This window comes from Rhinopithecus roxellana, chromosome 4 (genome assembly GCF_007565055.1).
Source record: "Rhinopithecus roxellana isolate Shanxi Qingling chromosome 4, ASM756505v1, whole genome shotgun sequence".
Taxonomy (NCBI): Eukaryota; Metazoa; Chordata; class Mammalia; order Primates; family Cercopithecidae; genus Rhinopithecus; species Rhinopithecus roxellana.
In genome coordinates, this window is record NC_044552.1 from 64,104,981 (window position 1) to 64,120,860 (window position 15,880).

The following is a 15,880-nucleotide window of genomic DNA, read 5'->3' on the forward strand; positions in this document are numbered from 1 at the left end:
GTAGATTACTTGGTTATATATTCATAAAATTGGTAGTCTCTCGTCCTTTCACTTACACAGTGTTTATGTACAAACCCATGTTTATTATCAGTTTTATGTCAAATAAATTTAGCAGTATTTACACAGCACACATAACCACCTCCCAGTAATAAGGCAGCTGGCAGGCTTTCTGGGCTAAGTCAACAGATTCAGGGTGGAGTTCACTGGAGAAAATAGCTAGTGGTCCAGATGTCCTATTTGAGACGTGGAGGGAGGGTGAATTTGTAGTCAAAACACTTAGCAACTCTCCCCAAAATAGCATTCTGTTTCCTTGTGAACTCTTCCCAAAATAGCATTCCTATTTCCTTGTGAATAGTGAATGGCAAAGGACACATACCTCAATAAGTAACACCTCTGTTTGTAGGGGAACTGGGAGAATGCTGGCAACACACTCTTGTTTAAAAAGGCATTTGAAGTTGGTCTCACAGAGACACATGGGTGAGAATGGTCACACCTATATAGTATGCCCATAATAATTTGAGCCTAAAAAAATTTTTAAAGGTATTATATTCAAAGCCCACAGTCTGGAGGCACGGCCCAGGAAGCTTCCAGCTCAGCTCCCTTCACAGGTAATCTAAGACTGCCTTTATGTCACCCACATGTGCTTATGCATGTTTTTAAAAAAATAATTGAGTCATTCTATTTATAATGTTTGTAACATGCTTTTTTTGCTTTGTGTATCAAAAACAGGCTGGAGTGCAATGGTGTGATCTCAGCTCGCTGCAACCTCTGCGACTACTGGATTCAAGCGATTCTCCTGTCTCAGCCTCCCAAGTAGCTGGGATTACAGGTGCCCACCACCATGATCGGCTACTTTTTGTACTTTTAGTCGAGACAGGGTTTCACCATGTTATCCAGCTGGTCTCAAACTCCTGACCTCAGGTGATCCACCCACCTCGGCCTCCCAAAGTGTTGGGATTACAGGTGTGAGCCACCGTGCCTGGCCTCACCCAGTGCTTCTATTCCTCCTCTCCTCTCACTCCTTCATCTAAGGTTCCTGACCCTTCCAGATATGGAGCTGGAGGAAAAAGGAGAGTTGAAGAAAGAGAGCAAGGGGCCTTTGGTCACAGAGCAGCAGCACCATCTGGGCTTGGCTTTTGCTTAAGGCTGATTCTAAGGGACACCTCAGTGGGTTATTGTGAGAATCCACCCAATTGCTTGGAAACACCCACCTGAAGTTCTCTGAACCTGGGTATCTCTATGCTACCTGGTTACATATGCTTTCCTTAGCCCCAGCAAGGTAGCAATACATCCAACTGTTCTCTGCAGGCCTTTTGGACCTAGGATGACTCTAGGTTTATGCCCCTTCCAATCATGGCCCACATCACATCCATAGGAAACACTCATCTGTTCCAGCCCCACTGAATTCTGGGAGTGCCAAAGTGCCTAACACAACCTCTTCTCCTTCAGCTTGTCTGTCACAGCTACACGGCCAATCTTTCACCCTTGAGATTTCTCAGGAGAGAATCAGACACCAGTCCACTGTGTACCTCAACCTTGGAGAACACATATCAGACTCTCTAGGTGGTCCAGTTAACGTCTGGCCTAAGGAGAGGGGCAGGCATCCCTCAGAAGTTGCCCCTGCAAGGGGCATGGACTCTCAGTACAGCTTTCCAAATAACTCTTCTTAAGAAGTTATATTTCAAACTCCTCCTCTATGCTTTAGTATTCCTTATAAGGGTGAGGGATTTAAGAATGATCTACTGGTTCTCAGCCTCTTACTTTGTAAATCCTTTCTCAGAACTTCATTTTGGAATAGGCATCTGTTGTTTTGCAACCTCAACTTCCATTTCACCATCCTGTTACAAGGTATTGCATATGTTGTATATTTAGCATTTTCCATTTTTACAAATAACGCAGTTTTCCCAGGCCTCACCAGATTGAGAATATATAATAAAGTTGCAGTCTATCTTTATGCACAAATGATGATGGCAAGAGTCCCAACTGTTTTGCTGACTAGAAATTAGCACATTTTCAAGTGTCCCGAACGTATTTTGGGGACTTCCCCAAAAGTATGCTACACACATGCCCACAACCCGATCTGTAACTGCATGGTGTCTGTCTGTTTTTCCCTCTTTTCCTACTCTGGCTTATAATCTTCCACCTTGTCTACCTAGAAGTTTGAGGAGTGTCAGATCATTGCTAGGTTCCAAGGGTAGGTGGAAGACATAGCCTCCTCTCCAATTGTGTGCCACATGTGGTCACCCGGACGTGAAATGGCTCTTCTTTGTCAGATAATAAGTTCTGGCCATCTCCTACTTCCCATGAATCCTCCAACTGTCTCTGGAAAATAGTGCCATTATTTTTCTGATTGCCACTTTCCTGAGCTTGGGCAGTCCAACCCAGTCTACAGGCCAGAACAATTCCCATTTTTAGCTCCCCACAAACCACAGACTCCACCACCCAATTTCCCTTCCTTTTTCTCCCTCATGCCCAGGTACAAAATAGAAACCTCTGTATATATTAATGGATGGGAGGGAAAGAGAAGTTGAAGTCTCACTAGCAGCTTCTGGGTCAACACTTTGCTTGTTAGAGATATTCAATATTATCTCTTTTACTTTCTAAGTTCAAGAGCCATTCCAAAAAAAGCAAAGTGGAGGAAAATGTATATAGTGTGCTACTAAGGAAAGGGATATTATAAATATGCACTGGTTTATAAATGCAAAAGATACCTCTAGAAGGACCCACAAGAAAATAATAATAATGGTAGTTGCTTCTAGAGTGGGAACTTGGTGACTAGGGATCAGAGGAGAGAAAATTTGGTTTTTACTCTATTTAATTTTGTACTTTTTGAAAATTTTACATGTGCACGTATACCCCAAAGAAATTAGCAGTTTGCAAATAGATAACTCATTTTAAGAAGAGAGAAGACAACGTTCAAGTTGAAGCCTGCAATGGCAGACCATCCGTATCCATTTGCAAAGCAAAAATTAATCTTGTTTATGCCCCAAATGAAGAGGACTAACAACTAACAGCACAAACAATAGCCAACACCATAGGCATCTTAAATGGTTCAGTTTACACAATTCTGACTGAAAAATTAAAGTTGAGCAAACTTTGCACTTGATGGCTGCCCAAACCATCCAGATCAGCTGCAGACAAGAGCAGAGCTCTCAGTGGAAATTTTAAATGAGTGGGATCAAGATCCTGAAGCATTTCTTCAAAGCATTGTAACAGAAGATTAAACATGGCTTTACCAGTATGATCCTGAAAACAAAGCACAGTCAAAGCAATGGTTACCAAGAGGTGGAAGTGGTCCAGTCACAGCAAAGCCAGACCGCTCAAGAGCAAAGGTCGTGGCAACAGTTTGTTGAGATGCTCAAGGCATTTTGTTTGTTGAATTTTTACAAGGACAAAGAGTGGTAACATCTACTTATTATGAGTGTTTTGAGAAAGTTAGCCAAAGGTTTAGCAGAAAATTGCCCAGGAAAGCTTCACCAGAATCATACCACAAAAGTGTCTCTTGCTCATTTCTTTCATCAAACAAGGGCAATTTTGTGAGAGTTTCTGTGGGAAATCATTAGGCATCCACCTGGTTACGGTCCCAATTTGGCTGCTTCTGCCTTTTTTCTTTCCTAATCTTAAAAAAAAAATCTTTAGGCTGGGTGCAGTGGTTCATGACTGTAATCCCAGTACTTTTGGAAGCTAAGGCAAGTGGGTCACCTGAGGTCAGGAGTTCGAGACCAGCCTGGCCAACATGGTGAAACCCTGTCTCTACTAAAAATACAAAGCTGGGCATGGTGGTGGGCACCTGTAATCCCAGCTACTTGGGAGGCTAAGGCAGGAGACTTGCTTGAACCTAGCAGGGGGAGGTTGCAGTGAGCCAAGATCACACCATTGCACTGCAGCCTGGGCGACAAGAGCAAGACTCTGTCTAAAAAAAAAAAAAAAAAAACTTTAAAGGGCACCCATTTTTTTTGGTTAATAATTTTAAACAGACTGCATTTACATGGTTAAATTCCCAGGACTCTCAGTTCTTTAGGGACAGACAAAATGGCTGATATTATCGCTTACAAATCCATCTTGGCCTTGATGGAGCCTATGTTGAGAAATACAGCTTATATTTTTTATCTCTTAATTCCATTTTCCACAAAATTTTTTAAGTCTCCTTGTACTTAAGAAGAGATCTAACAGTTTAAAATCAGAATGTATCCTAAGCTTCAAGTAAGATTAGAAATAAGTTGACAAGAACCACAATAACAATAATAGCAGAATACATTTATTGATATTGATGGTATTTACCCAGCTCATCTTGACAGAAGCTTTCTGGAGGGTTGATATACTTCATGGTGCTCACATCTAATTTCCAGTTATGCTTTGTGCATCTAACAGACCTGGGTGAAAAATTGTACTTAAGTTTATGAAATGGTAAAAATAAAAATCTTGATTAGGCTTAAATGTATTATTTCATAATGATATTAAATTATAATGGAATTAGCTGAACACAAAATACATAAAGCAAAAACTATCAATAGCTAATACTTATTCAAAAAAAGACTAATCATCAATAGGTAATTTTATAAATAAAATAAAGATAAACTCCATATCACAAAATGACACATTTTAGAGAACAGAGACAACAGAATAAAGAAGTCTTCAGAAACACCTCCTTTATAAGCCAAGCTGGATAAGATCCAACTGGGGCCAATACAAGGAAAAACTGTAGTAGTAAATATATATCTATAATTTATATCACTCTAAAATCCTTGACCTCTAGAATAGTCAACCAAAGGTTACATATTTCAAAGAGAAAAGATCTTATAGTTTAAGATTTTAGAGCATATATGTGGGATAAAATATAAAATGCTCAGTTAAATATAGATTTCAGATAATGAATAATTTTTAAATATGCTTTCTATAATATTTAAGACATATTTATTCTGAAAATTTGTTGATAAATCTGTAATTTAAATTTAACCAAGGGTCTTGTGTTTTTATTTACCACTAGCAACCCTGTTTTAGTATGAGAACCAGATTGTAACAAAACAGGTTGTTCAGTATCTTTTCCCCATCTTACCACAACTTTGAGGGGGACAGAGTGGCTAGAGGTGTGATGTAAATAGTTCAGTTTTTTTCTACTTTGGTGGTGTTTCTTTCTGGTGATGTTTTGTTGGTTTTAAGACTTAAAGAATTTTTTAAAATAAAGAAATCTGTCTCAAACCTGAAACACCAAATTTTTAAAAAACTAAAAACATCTACTTTAACGTAAATGAATCATGCTGACATTTCTGAATTTCATTATATTCAGAATTATCTCATGTTCTCCAAGTTATGATGCAAAAAGCATTATTCAATGCTTCAGTTTATGAAGGATTATTTTATGACTCCTTTCTCATTGATGAGTAGCCAACAACCTTTCAGTTAATTCTGATGGAACATTCCAACTGTAGCTATTCAGCATGCCAAGCCATGAAAGGGAAAACTGGCAGAACCATGTGCTCACAGGTGACAGGGAGACAACAGCTTTCCAATTAGAGGAGGTTGTGAAAAACGGATAGGCTTTAAAAATGAGAATCATGGCTTATAAAATTTGATGATCTTGGTTGTGTTGAGAAGAAAAATGGCTGAATAATGGTGAGTAGAACAGAACAGGTAGGTCTCTGTTCTTAGCTGGAACCTAGAAGCTAGAAAAGACGGTTTCTTCAGATAAATAGCTACAAAGAGAATCCAACTATAATTTACCAAACTCAGAGAAGTGAATGGGAGACTACAGAGCGTAAGTTACCATAGAAATGCAGTTTCAACATACAAATGCTTGGTGAGCTGCATCTGGGAATAAAGCTGGCAGAACCTGCTTCCTCATGGTCAAGAGAGCTGAGAGGTGAGGACTAATGTGTCAACAGAATAGGTAAATCACTCGCAAGGCTTTGAATGAAGAAGAGAAAGGCTAGCCTGTGGCAAAGCAATCACTATACTTAGATGAGCATATTAGATACAAAAACAATCTGAGTTCCTGTAAGTAAGTCCCTCTATATAAGCTACACAAGAAGTTCATTGCAGAGAAATAAAATAGTAACTGTAATTCACTTTTTTGGGGTGCTCGCCATATACCACCATATGGCAATTCTTTTAAGTGTTTTTTATGTGTTTGGCATCACTTAATCCTCTCAGTAACCTGACAGAATAGGTAATATTTTCATCTTCATTTTAGAAATGAGAAGACCGAGGTCCAGAAAGAGGCTAAGAAACCTGTCCAGGGTTATGACCTAGCTAGTAAGTGCTGGATTCAGGTTTCTAAACCAGGTAGTCTATGAGGAGAGATGATGCTCTTAATCAGTAAACTTTAAGGACTCCTTAAATGGCTGGCTAAGTGGCACTCTGTGAAATGGTCCACTAAGTTAAAAAACGAGGAGAGGAAACCCAGAGTCTCAAAGCTGCAATTGTTGGAAGAGAAAACCCCAACACCTTGAAGTGCTGACAGAAGTTTACCAGTGACAGAACTATGCCCGAGGCTTCACTGACTTGAATCCACCCAGAAGATGGAAGAACATCAAAATGGGCATCATTTACCTAGATCACTTTTAATCATTTACCTAGATCACTTGTAGAAACTGCGATTGTCATTATTTGAAGTTATGGAATTGCCATTGCAAAATTACAACTGAGACAGTGAAAAAGATTTGACCTAACTGACTCCATCCTGCTCTTGCTTCTAACCTCCAAGCTGTTCTTGTTCATTCCTGGTTGTAGGTAGGCCAAACTAATTTTGGGAGGAAATTAGTTCAGGGAATTACCTAGAGGTTCTCCTAGAGCACAGTTGCCAGCTAAAAAGGTGTCCCATTAACTACTTTGGATGTATTTATACTAAAAATACATTAGTTTTTAAAATCTGAAATGCACATTTAACTGGGCATCCTGTATTTTTATTGGTCAAGTTGGCAGCTCTAGCTGAGGAGCCAAGCAAGCCACAGGTGCAACACTGATATGAAAGGAAAATATCTTGGGCCCCCAAATCACTAAGCTAAAAGGAAAAGTCAAGCTGGGAACTGCTTAGGGAAAACCTGCCTCCCATTCTATTCAAAGCCACCCCTCTGCTCACTGAGATAAATGCATATCTGATTGCCTCCCTTGAAAAGGCTAATTAGAAACTCCAAAGAATGCAACCATTTATCCCTTATCTACCTATGACCTGGAAGCCCCCTCCCTGCTTCAAGTTGTCCAGCCTTTCCAAACCGAACCAATGTTTATTTTACATATGTTAATTGATGTCTCACGTCTCCCTAAAATGTATAAAACCAAACTGTGCTCTGACCACCTTGGGTATGTGTCATCAGGGCCTCCTGAGGTTGTGTCATGGCCAAATGTCCTCAAGCTTGGCAAAATAAACTTTCTAAATTAGCTGAGACCTGTCTCAGATTTTCAGCGTTCACATTTTGGTAACCACGAAGGGATTCTGAGCGGAGATGCCCCTGACCTTGACAAATCTCCTATCAGTGCTTGGTACCAGCATGAGTTGACTTTATGGCTCAAATCAATAGGACAATTTGCTGAGGCCTGAGAGCACCCCTCCAGACAATCCCTGATCTCCCCAAATGTGGTAGAGATGTAAAGTTTATTTTGCTGTTAAAAAAAAAAAAAAAAAGGCACGTAAAACTCCAGAAAAAGTTTTACTTGCTTCCAAAAAGGAAGGCAAGATTTACTGCTTCCGTGACTGTGGAAGGCAGGTAACTCCTTTATGGAGTTCGAGCTTGCTTCCGACAGGGAAGATGAGTTTTTTTCCTGCTTCTAGGATGGTAGAGAGCAGTCTACAGCCTGAGACCCATCTCTAGGTAAGTAACTGAATTGGGGTTTGTCTTGGCTAAAGTTAAGATTAACAGCCAGCTGGTCGTAATTTCTCCTTACTATTAGAGTGCTCAGTAATGACGTAAGTTGTGTGATTGCTTTTGCTTAACTGTTTTTGTTGTTGTTGCTGTTCGTTCCTGTTTTCATTGTTGTTTCGGACTTTTTCCCATTGGGTTTGATCAACTCTATCCGACTTGATCAAATCCAAAGGAAATTCCAAATTATGGGGAACAACGCCTCTGAAGTGGCTAAATTCACACACACACACACACACACACACGCACACACGTGGTATGAGGTGGAGGAAAAAAAAAAAAGAGGAAAAATTTTTGATTCTGACTAAGGGGCTTTATTTACATAGCAAGGCCACCTTTTTGTTAGCCAGGCCAAACTGAAAGAGCAATGGCTGTACTTCTGAAATAGCAGCAATTTGTCCTAGCTGAAATATGGTAATGAGATTTTAAAAGTTTCTTTTAAAGGAGTTCAATGGTTAAAAATCAGCTTAATTAAAACCTAACATCCAAGGTGTGTGTGTGTGTGTGTGCGCGCACGCATATGTGTGTGTTTGTATTTAAAAGGCCTTCATATTTTTGCTTTTCTCCTGGGACCTTTTTTTTTTTTTTTTTTTTTTTTGGTTTTGAGCAAACGTTCAAAAGTTTTTTTTATTCTCAGTTGACAGAATTCTGTTTTTTTCATTTATTTCTACTATCGCTCCTTTCTCTTGCACCCTCTGCTGCATGGAGGACCTAAAATAACTTATAATACCCTGGGGTTGGGAAAACAAGTTTTTTCAAGGATGTAAGCAGACAAGTTTGTCTCACTTCTTGAACAGCTTACTTTTTATATTGTGTTACTTTTTTTTTTTTTTTTTGACTAAAATAGTTATTGCAACAGAGGTTACTCTTGGGTTTTTAAGGAAGAGTGTGGTTTAGACACTTAGAAATGTCTTTGTTTACTTTTCTTTTTTCTGAGTGCACTGTGTAAGCACCACGTGGTCTAATCTCATATTAATTCTCCTTTTTGGAGACCCAGGATTCAGTGTGGTCTCTGCCCAGAGTTCAGAGATCCAGTTAAAAGATAGGTAGTCAGTCCCTACCTAAATAAAATTAGTCTCCTTATAGAATCCTATGATAGACTTCTATAATTTTATGTTTAATTTGGCATCCATTTTTAATCTCCCTCCAACATCACCAGACTTTTTCCTCTCTGTACCTTATGATGTAAATTTTGCTATATGATTTTCACCTGAGTTGTTTCCTTTAGTATGCAAATTTAAGGCTATTTAGCTGACAACTGCCTGGGGTTGTGAAACAGTTTATCAGGAATCTGAAAGTCTAAAGGGAAAAAAAGGTTTCTATAAATCTATAAGATGTACTTCTATCAGCATGCCCAATATATCTATGTATTTATGTGTTGTGTACACAGTGTTTCACTACTGAAAATATATAAAAGAGCTCTAATTAATTGGCTTAAGAAACTAAAAGTGTTGGCTGGGCACAGTGGCTCACACCTGTAATCCCAGCACTTTGGGAGGCCAAGGTAGGTAGATCACCTGAGGTCAGGAGCTTGAGACCAGCCTGGCCAACCTGGTCAAACCCCTTCTCTACTAAAAATAAAAAAAAATTAGCTGGACATGGTGGTGTGGTGTGTGTCTGTAATCCCAGTTACTCAGGAGGCTGAAACAGGAGAATCGCTTGAACCCAGGAGGCAGATGTTGCAGTGAACTGAGATTGCACCATTGCACTCCAGGCTGGGCAACAAGAGTGAAACTCTAAGAAATAAATAGAATAAAATAAAATAAAAGCATTTGCATCAAATACTTTATCAGGAGAGAGGAAAAGATTAGTAAAATGCTTTTTCAACTTTACATAACTTAAGTAAAATTTTTAATAAATAAGCTAGCTTTAAAAATTATAAATAATATTAGAAATGTCTTAAGAATTGCCAGCATACTTTTTTTTTACATTTATTAATCAAGCAGTTTCATAGTTATGCCTGCCAAATACTATAAAGTGTCAAACTTTGGCATAGGCATTATAAAACTATAAATTCTGCCCAAGACAGAATGATCTTTGCTTGTGTAATCTTTCATAAATAACACATTGATATTAGTTTAATAAAAATAGCTACATCGTGAATTGAGTAAGATTACCATAACTTCTAATCTTGTGGCTTTAGGCAGTCTAGTTCACGAGTAGTAAGGTTTGTTTTGGGAAAGGACTGTTACCATCTTTGTTTCAAAGCTAAACTAAACTAAGTTCCTCCCAAAATTAGTTTGGCTTACCTACAAACAGGAAGGAACAAGAACAGCTTGGAGGTTAGAAGCAAGAGCAGGATGGAGTCAGTTAGGTCAAATCTTTTTCACTGTCTCAGTTCGCAGTTTCTACAAGTGATCTAGGTAAATGATTAAAATAATTAGGTAAATGTAATAGGATAAATACTTGTAGACAAACTCATTATAATTTAGAATCAAAAGTTATATAAATAATAGATATTTCATTATTTGGGCATTTTCCAATAAAAATATATTTGTAGAAAAACATTCTTTCTAAAAAAACAAAAAGTATGTCCTTTTAAAAAAGGTGAACAATTTTTGTCTAATTCAAAGCTTATTTAAAGGGCATGTATAAAACAAGGTAAAAGGAACCAAGAAATAGAAGATATGTAAAGAAAGTTATAAAAATAAAGAGCTTTTTTTTGGTAAAAAAGCTTAAGGAGAAATAATTTCATATGAGAAAGAATCTTGTATGGTAAATTTAGTCCTAGAGTAAAATGACTGTTTAAGAAAGATGTTCAGACAGGTGCAGTGGCTAAAGCCTGTAATCCCAGCACTTTGGGAGGCTGAGGTGGGTGGATCACCTGAGGTCAGGAGTTTGAGACTAGTCTGGCCAACATGGTGAAACCCTGCCTCTACTAAAAGTACAAAAACTAACGGGCATGGTGGTATGCACCTGTAATCCCAGCTACTCAGGAGGCTGAGGTAGGAGAATCACATGAACCCGGGAGGCAGAGGTTGCAGTGAGCTGAGATCGTGCCATTGCACTCCAGCCTGGGCAACAAAGTGAGACTCCATCTCAAAAAAAAAAAAAAAAAAAAAAAAAAAAAAAAAAGGAAAGAAAGAAAAAGAAAGAGAAAGAAAGAGAGAAAGGAAAGAAAGTAGTTAGTTAGTTCAAGACAAACCAGAAAGCCTAAGCATGTCATGAACAGTCTGTATACGTCACAATAAGAGGATTTCTAAAAAACAAAACAAAAACTTTTATATGATCAAGTTACCTATGATTAAGGGGAAATAATAATGGTCTTTCTAGAGGTTGGGTTTGATGTTTAAAAAATGCCACTTATACACTTACATTGCATCTCACTGGTTTTGGTTTTCTCTCCTCTTTTAAAAGGTATGAAATAGTAACACTCTCCTTCAACTCATTTTCGGCTCATATAAGTTTTCTCCCTGCTCAGGTTCTCTTTTTGGTGGCCTGATGCTACCAACATTTTCTTAAAGGTCTAAAGAAATTGTTTTCTTCCAACATAATATTCTGTGCACTGCAGAAGGTATTTTCTTTGGCCTTTTGGTAACTGACCTAACAGATTTTACATTTATCACAATAACTCCTATGACATTATTATTAAGTTTGGTTTGCTTAGGAAAAACTGAGATTTAAATTTTTTTTAATTAAGGTTATTACATTCTTGTATCTTCCTGTATGTACTTTTAAAGTCCTTGTGACATTGAGTTACAGGGCTTTGACTCCTGGGTCTAAAAAGAACACCAAGTCCTGCTAAATCTTAAACACTGACAGCCATTAAAACCTCATCTCCAGGCCCCCTAGAAGATGCCAATCAAAATAAACTGCATTCCTGAGACACAGGGCCAGAAATTAAAGGCATTCAACTCCTCAAGGCCCAGGGGCTATCGCAGAAGAGGTGGGCTTGTGAAATTGCAAGGGTTAATTTTAAGAGATAAAATGAGTTTAGTTTCTCTATAAATTAACTATTAATGTCAAAGGCACACTGATGCAAGACCAGTATATCAACCCCTGTGTCAAATTAACAAGGTTTTCTTGAAACATTAACCAACTGCTTAATAGAGGTTACAAAGATATAAAAGGTTCATAGAAGATATGTCTTATGATCAAGATTAAACCTTTATGGACTGTTTATAAAAGTTTAAAAAACAAATTTAATCGGCTTCATGCTGTTTTTTACTAGGGTTTAATGTTTGGAAAATTAAGTCTCCTCTCTCAAAGAATGAAGGTTTTTGCCCTTTTTTTTCCTTATCATTTTGGCTAAATGAATGACTTATTTTGCAATGACCTGTAATCCTATTTTGTGATATCAAAGATTTTGTGTTTAAAATCTTTGATATTTGACAAACTTTCCAAAATCAAATTATAAATTATATCTTTTTCTGACCTAATTAGTCCTTTAAGATATTATTAATGGGTTCTCTAAAGTCCAAAAATGACATATTTGGCTTTTTGGTATGAAAATTATACAGGAAGCATTGTCCAATATGAAATGGTGTTTGGTTTTCTTTGGGCTGTATTTGTATAAATGTTATTGGTATGTATTCCAAAATTACGGGAAACTCCTATTATTCTGATATGACACAGTGTATGTTATCAGTAATAATTATAATTTTATGTTAAATTATTGTGTGCCACAGAGGTAAAAACATGTCTTTGACTATGGCTGCCCTAAAACTTTTCATTATTCACAGACAATTTTTGTCTTTTTGTGGTCCTTTCCAGAAGATGATTTTATAATCAGCTATGAAACCCCTAACAGGTGCTCTTGAATACATGTTTCTGATAACTTTGGAGACTGTGACATCAAAATAGAGAAAAAACTTTGAGGACTCATGGAGAGCTGAAATGTTCATGAATATCAAGCAGAACAAGAATTAACTGCATGGACTAAACTAATAAAAGTGTGAAGTAATCTTTTTTGACTTTTTGCTTAAAACGTTGCTGATACATTGTTTTTCAGAATCAAGAAACTTTTAAGCTATTTACAGCTTTTTAACAATGAGTATACTCCTATGAACAAAATTTGGAGCATATTTGTTTTTCTCTACCTGATTTCTACAGAATTTGGGATCTATTTGAGAGTATGACAAAGTTATTTGTGTAAGTGTGATAAGAATCTGTTTTCATTTGTAACAGGACACAATTGAAGAAACTGGTTATTTTATCAAGGCTTTGACTGGAATAGTGTGCTTTCCTTTAAAGAATTAAAGTTGACTTATGGAGCCAATAAAAAGCCCCTTGGAAAAACTAGCCTCATACCTTTGTCTCCACAGTCCCTGTACAGGATTCCTGACCTGTGGTAAGTAAAGAATGTCACTTTCTGACAGGCCCAGGAGCTCCAAGTTTTTCTTAGGAGCTCAAAAGGAGAGGAATTCACTCAACTCATAGGTATTTCATGGTACAAATTCATGGCTAGGCTGGGCTTTAAAAAAGTCTTCTCTGAAATTCCTTCTGTGGAACAAATTTCCATCAAAGCCAATTTAAAAGCTGATGTAAAAAATAATTATTCTTACGGCACTGTATACAAAGAATTAGGCCAAGTACAATAAAGAAAACCAGTCCTGTCGGATTTGTCTTTAATAAAAATGGGAAAGTGGAGACAGAAAAATTATGTTTCAAAAACTATAGTACACCTATTGTTAGATTCTAGTCTTGTGTAATGTTTTTCCATTTTTATTATTTTCTACAGTTTGGACTGAATTCTAATTTTTCTTGGCTACACATCTTCAAAACAATGTTTTCAATATTTTTCCTTCTTTTTTTCCCTCCATTTTTCCTAATTTGGAGTCACTGGAAACTAAAATGTGCTTTCATAAAGCCCTGTGAAATGAAGCTAGACAACTTAAACTTCAGAAGGAAATAACAGGGACCTATTTACATACATAAGCCACTTTCATACCTGCCTACTGATGTATGGACTTCAGAGTAATGTGGCCTATGTCTATTTTCCAGGACTGTTCTTTTGTTTGTTGTTGTCCTCCCCCTATTTTCTCTTCACAGGACATGAGACTGCACAACCTTCTAAAAATGAGCTTTCCTAATAACTCGGGACCTACCTGTCTAGGTATAAACCATCCTAGCCATGAGAGATCAGACGAAACCTGAGGCTAGAGACTCATTTTCTTCTAAAATGCTTTTTCCAACAGATTTTTTTTTTAAAAAAAGGGGGGAAATGTGAAAGGAAAGTATTTTGGGCCCCTCAAATCACTAAACTAAAGGAAAATGTCAAGCTGGGAACTGCTTAGGGCAAACCTACCTCCCATTCTATTCAAAGTTACCAAGGTAACTTTGAACTCTGCTCACCAAGATAAATGCGTATATCACTGCCTTCTTTGGAGAGGCTAAATAGAAACTAAAAAAAAAAAAAAAAAAAAAAAAAGCGACCATTTGTCTCTTATCTACCTATGACCTGGAAGCCCCCTCCCTGCTTCAAGTTGTCCCACCTTTCCAGACCGAACTAATGTTCATCTTACATATGTTGATTGATGTCTCATGTCTCCCTAAAATGTGTAAAACCAAACTGTGCTCTGACCACCTCGGGCACATGTTGTCAGGACCTCCTGAGGCTGTGTCATGGGTGCACGTCTTCAACCTTGGCAAAATAAACTTTCTAAATTAACTGAGACCTGTGTCAGGTCTCCAGGGTTCACAGTGGTTAGTTAGCATTTAAGAATCAAATAACCTGAAGGGCTGGGCCACGATAGTAGGTATAGAGCAAAGTAAATCTGTGTGAACGTTAGAGAACATTCTAGAGTTACCTGTTAGATTTGGGTAACAGGTAACTCATGGACAACTACTCAGCTCTCACTCTGAATACACCAGCACTAAACTACCCCAAAATGACCTGAGAAATAAGACCTACAACACAGTGGAAGAAAAAAGCCTAACACCAAATGACTAAAGCCACATAGGGCAAATTAGGCTAAAGTAAAGCTTGAAAGGTGGGGGTAAACACTCACAGCATTACTGGTGTTGAGAATTAGACTGACAAAGCACACGCCCAAGAGCCCTATCTGGCTCTGCCAGGCACTACTGCTATTTCTTTGGTAGTCATTGAGAAAAAACTAACAAAACAATCCTGTCCTGGTATTGCTGCTGCACTGGGGAGAGGTGATCTATACAGAGGGGAGTGGAGGGGAAGGGACAGTAGAGGAGGGGAGGGGATGGGAGGGAAGTTGGCAACAGCATCAGTTCTTCTAAGAAATGACCAGAAGAGTCACTGTTCAGGGCAGGAACAGCTGGGGATCTGCTATTTTTGTTTAGTAATCACAACTACCCTCCCGGGAAAATTCTATCTGCTCTCCAGCAGGCTTTGGAAAAGAGCCCCCCATACATACATACACACTCACAGGAGCATGCACATGCACACGCACACGCACACACACACACACTCTTCTGGGGGAGAGGGGAAGGAGACCCATAGGAGGCTTGGGTCTTTGAAAACAAAACCAGTTAAATGTGTGTTTTCCCTGTGCACACCCAAACACACACACACACACACACACACACACACACACACACACACACACACAGAGAGAGAGAGAGAGAGAGGTTTTACTATATATCAAGCTAGGAATAAATTTTAAATTAGAGTTCTTATAAGAGAGAGGAAAATTAAATAGAACATACAACTTTTAGATCAGAGAGATGGCCTAAACACGCAAGAGTAAAATTTTCTGGGGGAAGTAATTTGCTGATTGGTTAATTTAAAATTTCCAGATGAACATATTTCCTGCCAAATCTAACAGCAAGAAAGGTAACCAGTGAGAAAGCAAAGGACTCTTGGTACCTTCCAGCTAAATCCTCGATATCTTTTATGAACAGGCCTCCTTGGTGCTTGCACACATTCTTGCATGCCCTCAGTCGGCTCTTACTCTTGTACAAGATGTAGTCTTTGCCAGTGCTCTTATTACGAAAGAAATTGATTCCTTCCTTAAGATTGGCAACTTCAACAGGTGATAGGCACAACAGGATCTCAGTTGTTTGTTCAGTGCTATGAAAAGACAAACATTTTGAGAGGAAATGTTAATAAT

General features: G+C 38.1%; 1 protein-coding gene across 9 annotated transcripts in view; it reads right to left on the bottom strand.

The window, feature by feature from the left end:
- Nucleotides 1–15,880, bottom strand: part of LOC104663792 (cytidine monophosphate-N-acetylneuraminic acid hydroxylase) — a 366,736-nt gene that overhangs the window by 42,585 nt on the left and 308,271 nt on the right. For 8 of the 9 annotated variants that reach the window (XM_030929498.1, XM_030929496.1, XM_030929497.1 and 5 more), the window contains 2 exons: nt 15,637–15,840; nt 4,282–4,373 (listed from right to left, as the gene is read on the bottom strand). In XM_030929498.1, coding sequence (XP_030785358.1) covers nt 4,282–4,373; nt 15,637–15,840 — 296 coding nt within the window. Of the gene's footprint in view, nt 1–4,281; nt 4,374–10,105; nt 10,216–15,636; nt 15,841–15,880 lie in introns of those variants that run through there. The other variant, XM_030929500.1, reaches the window with a different exon arrangement.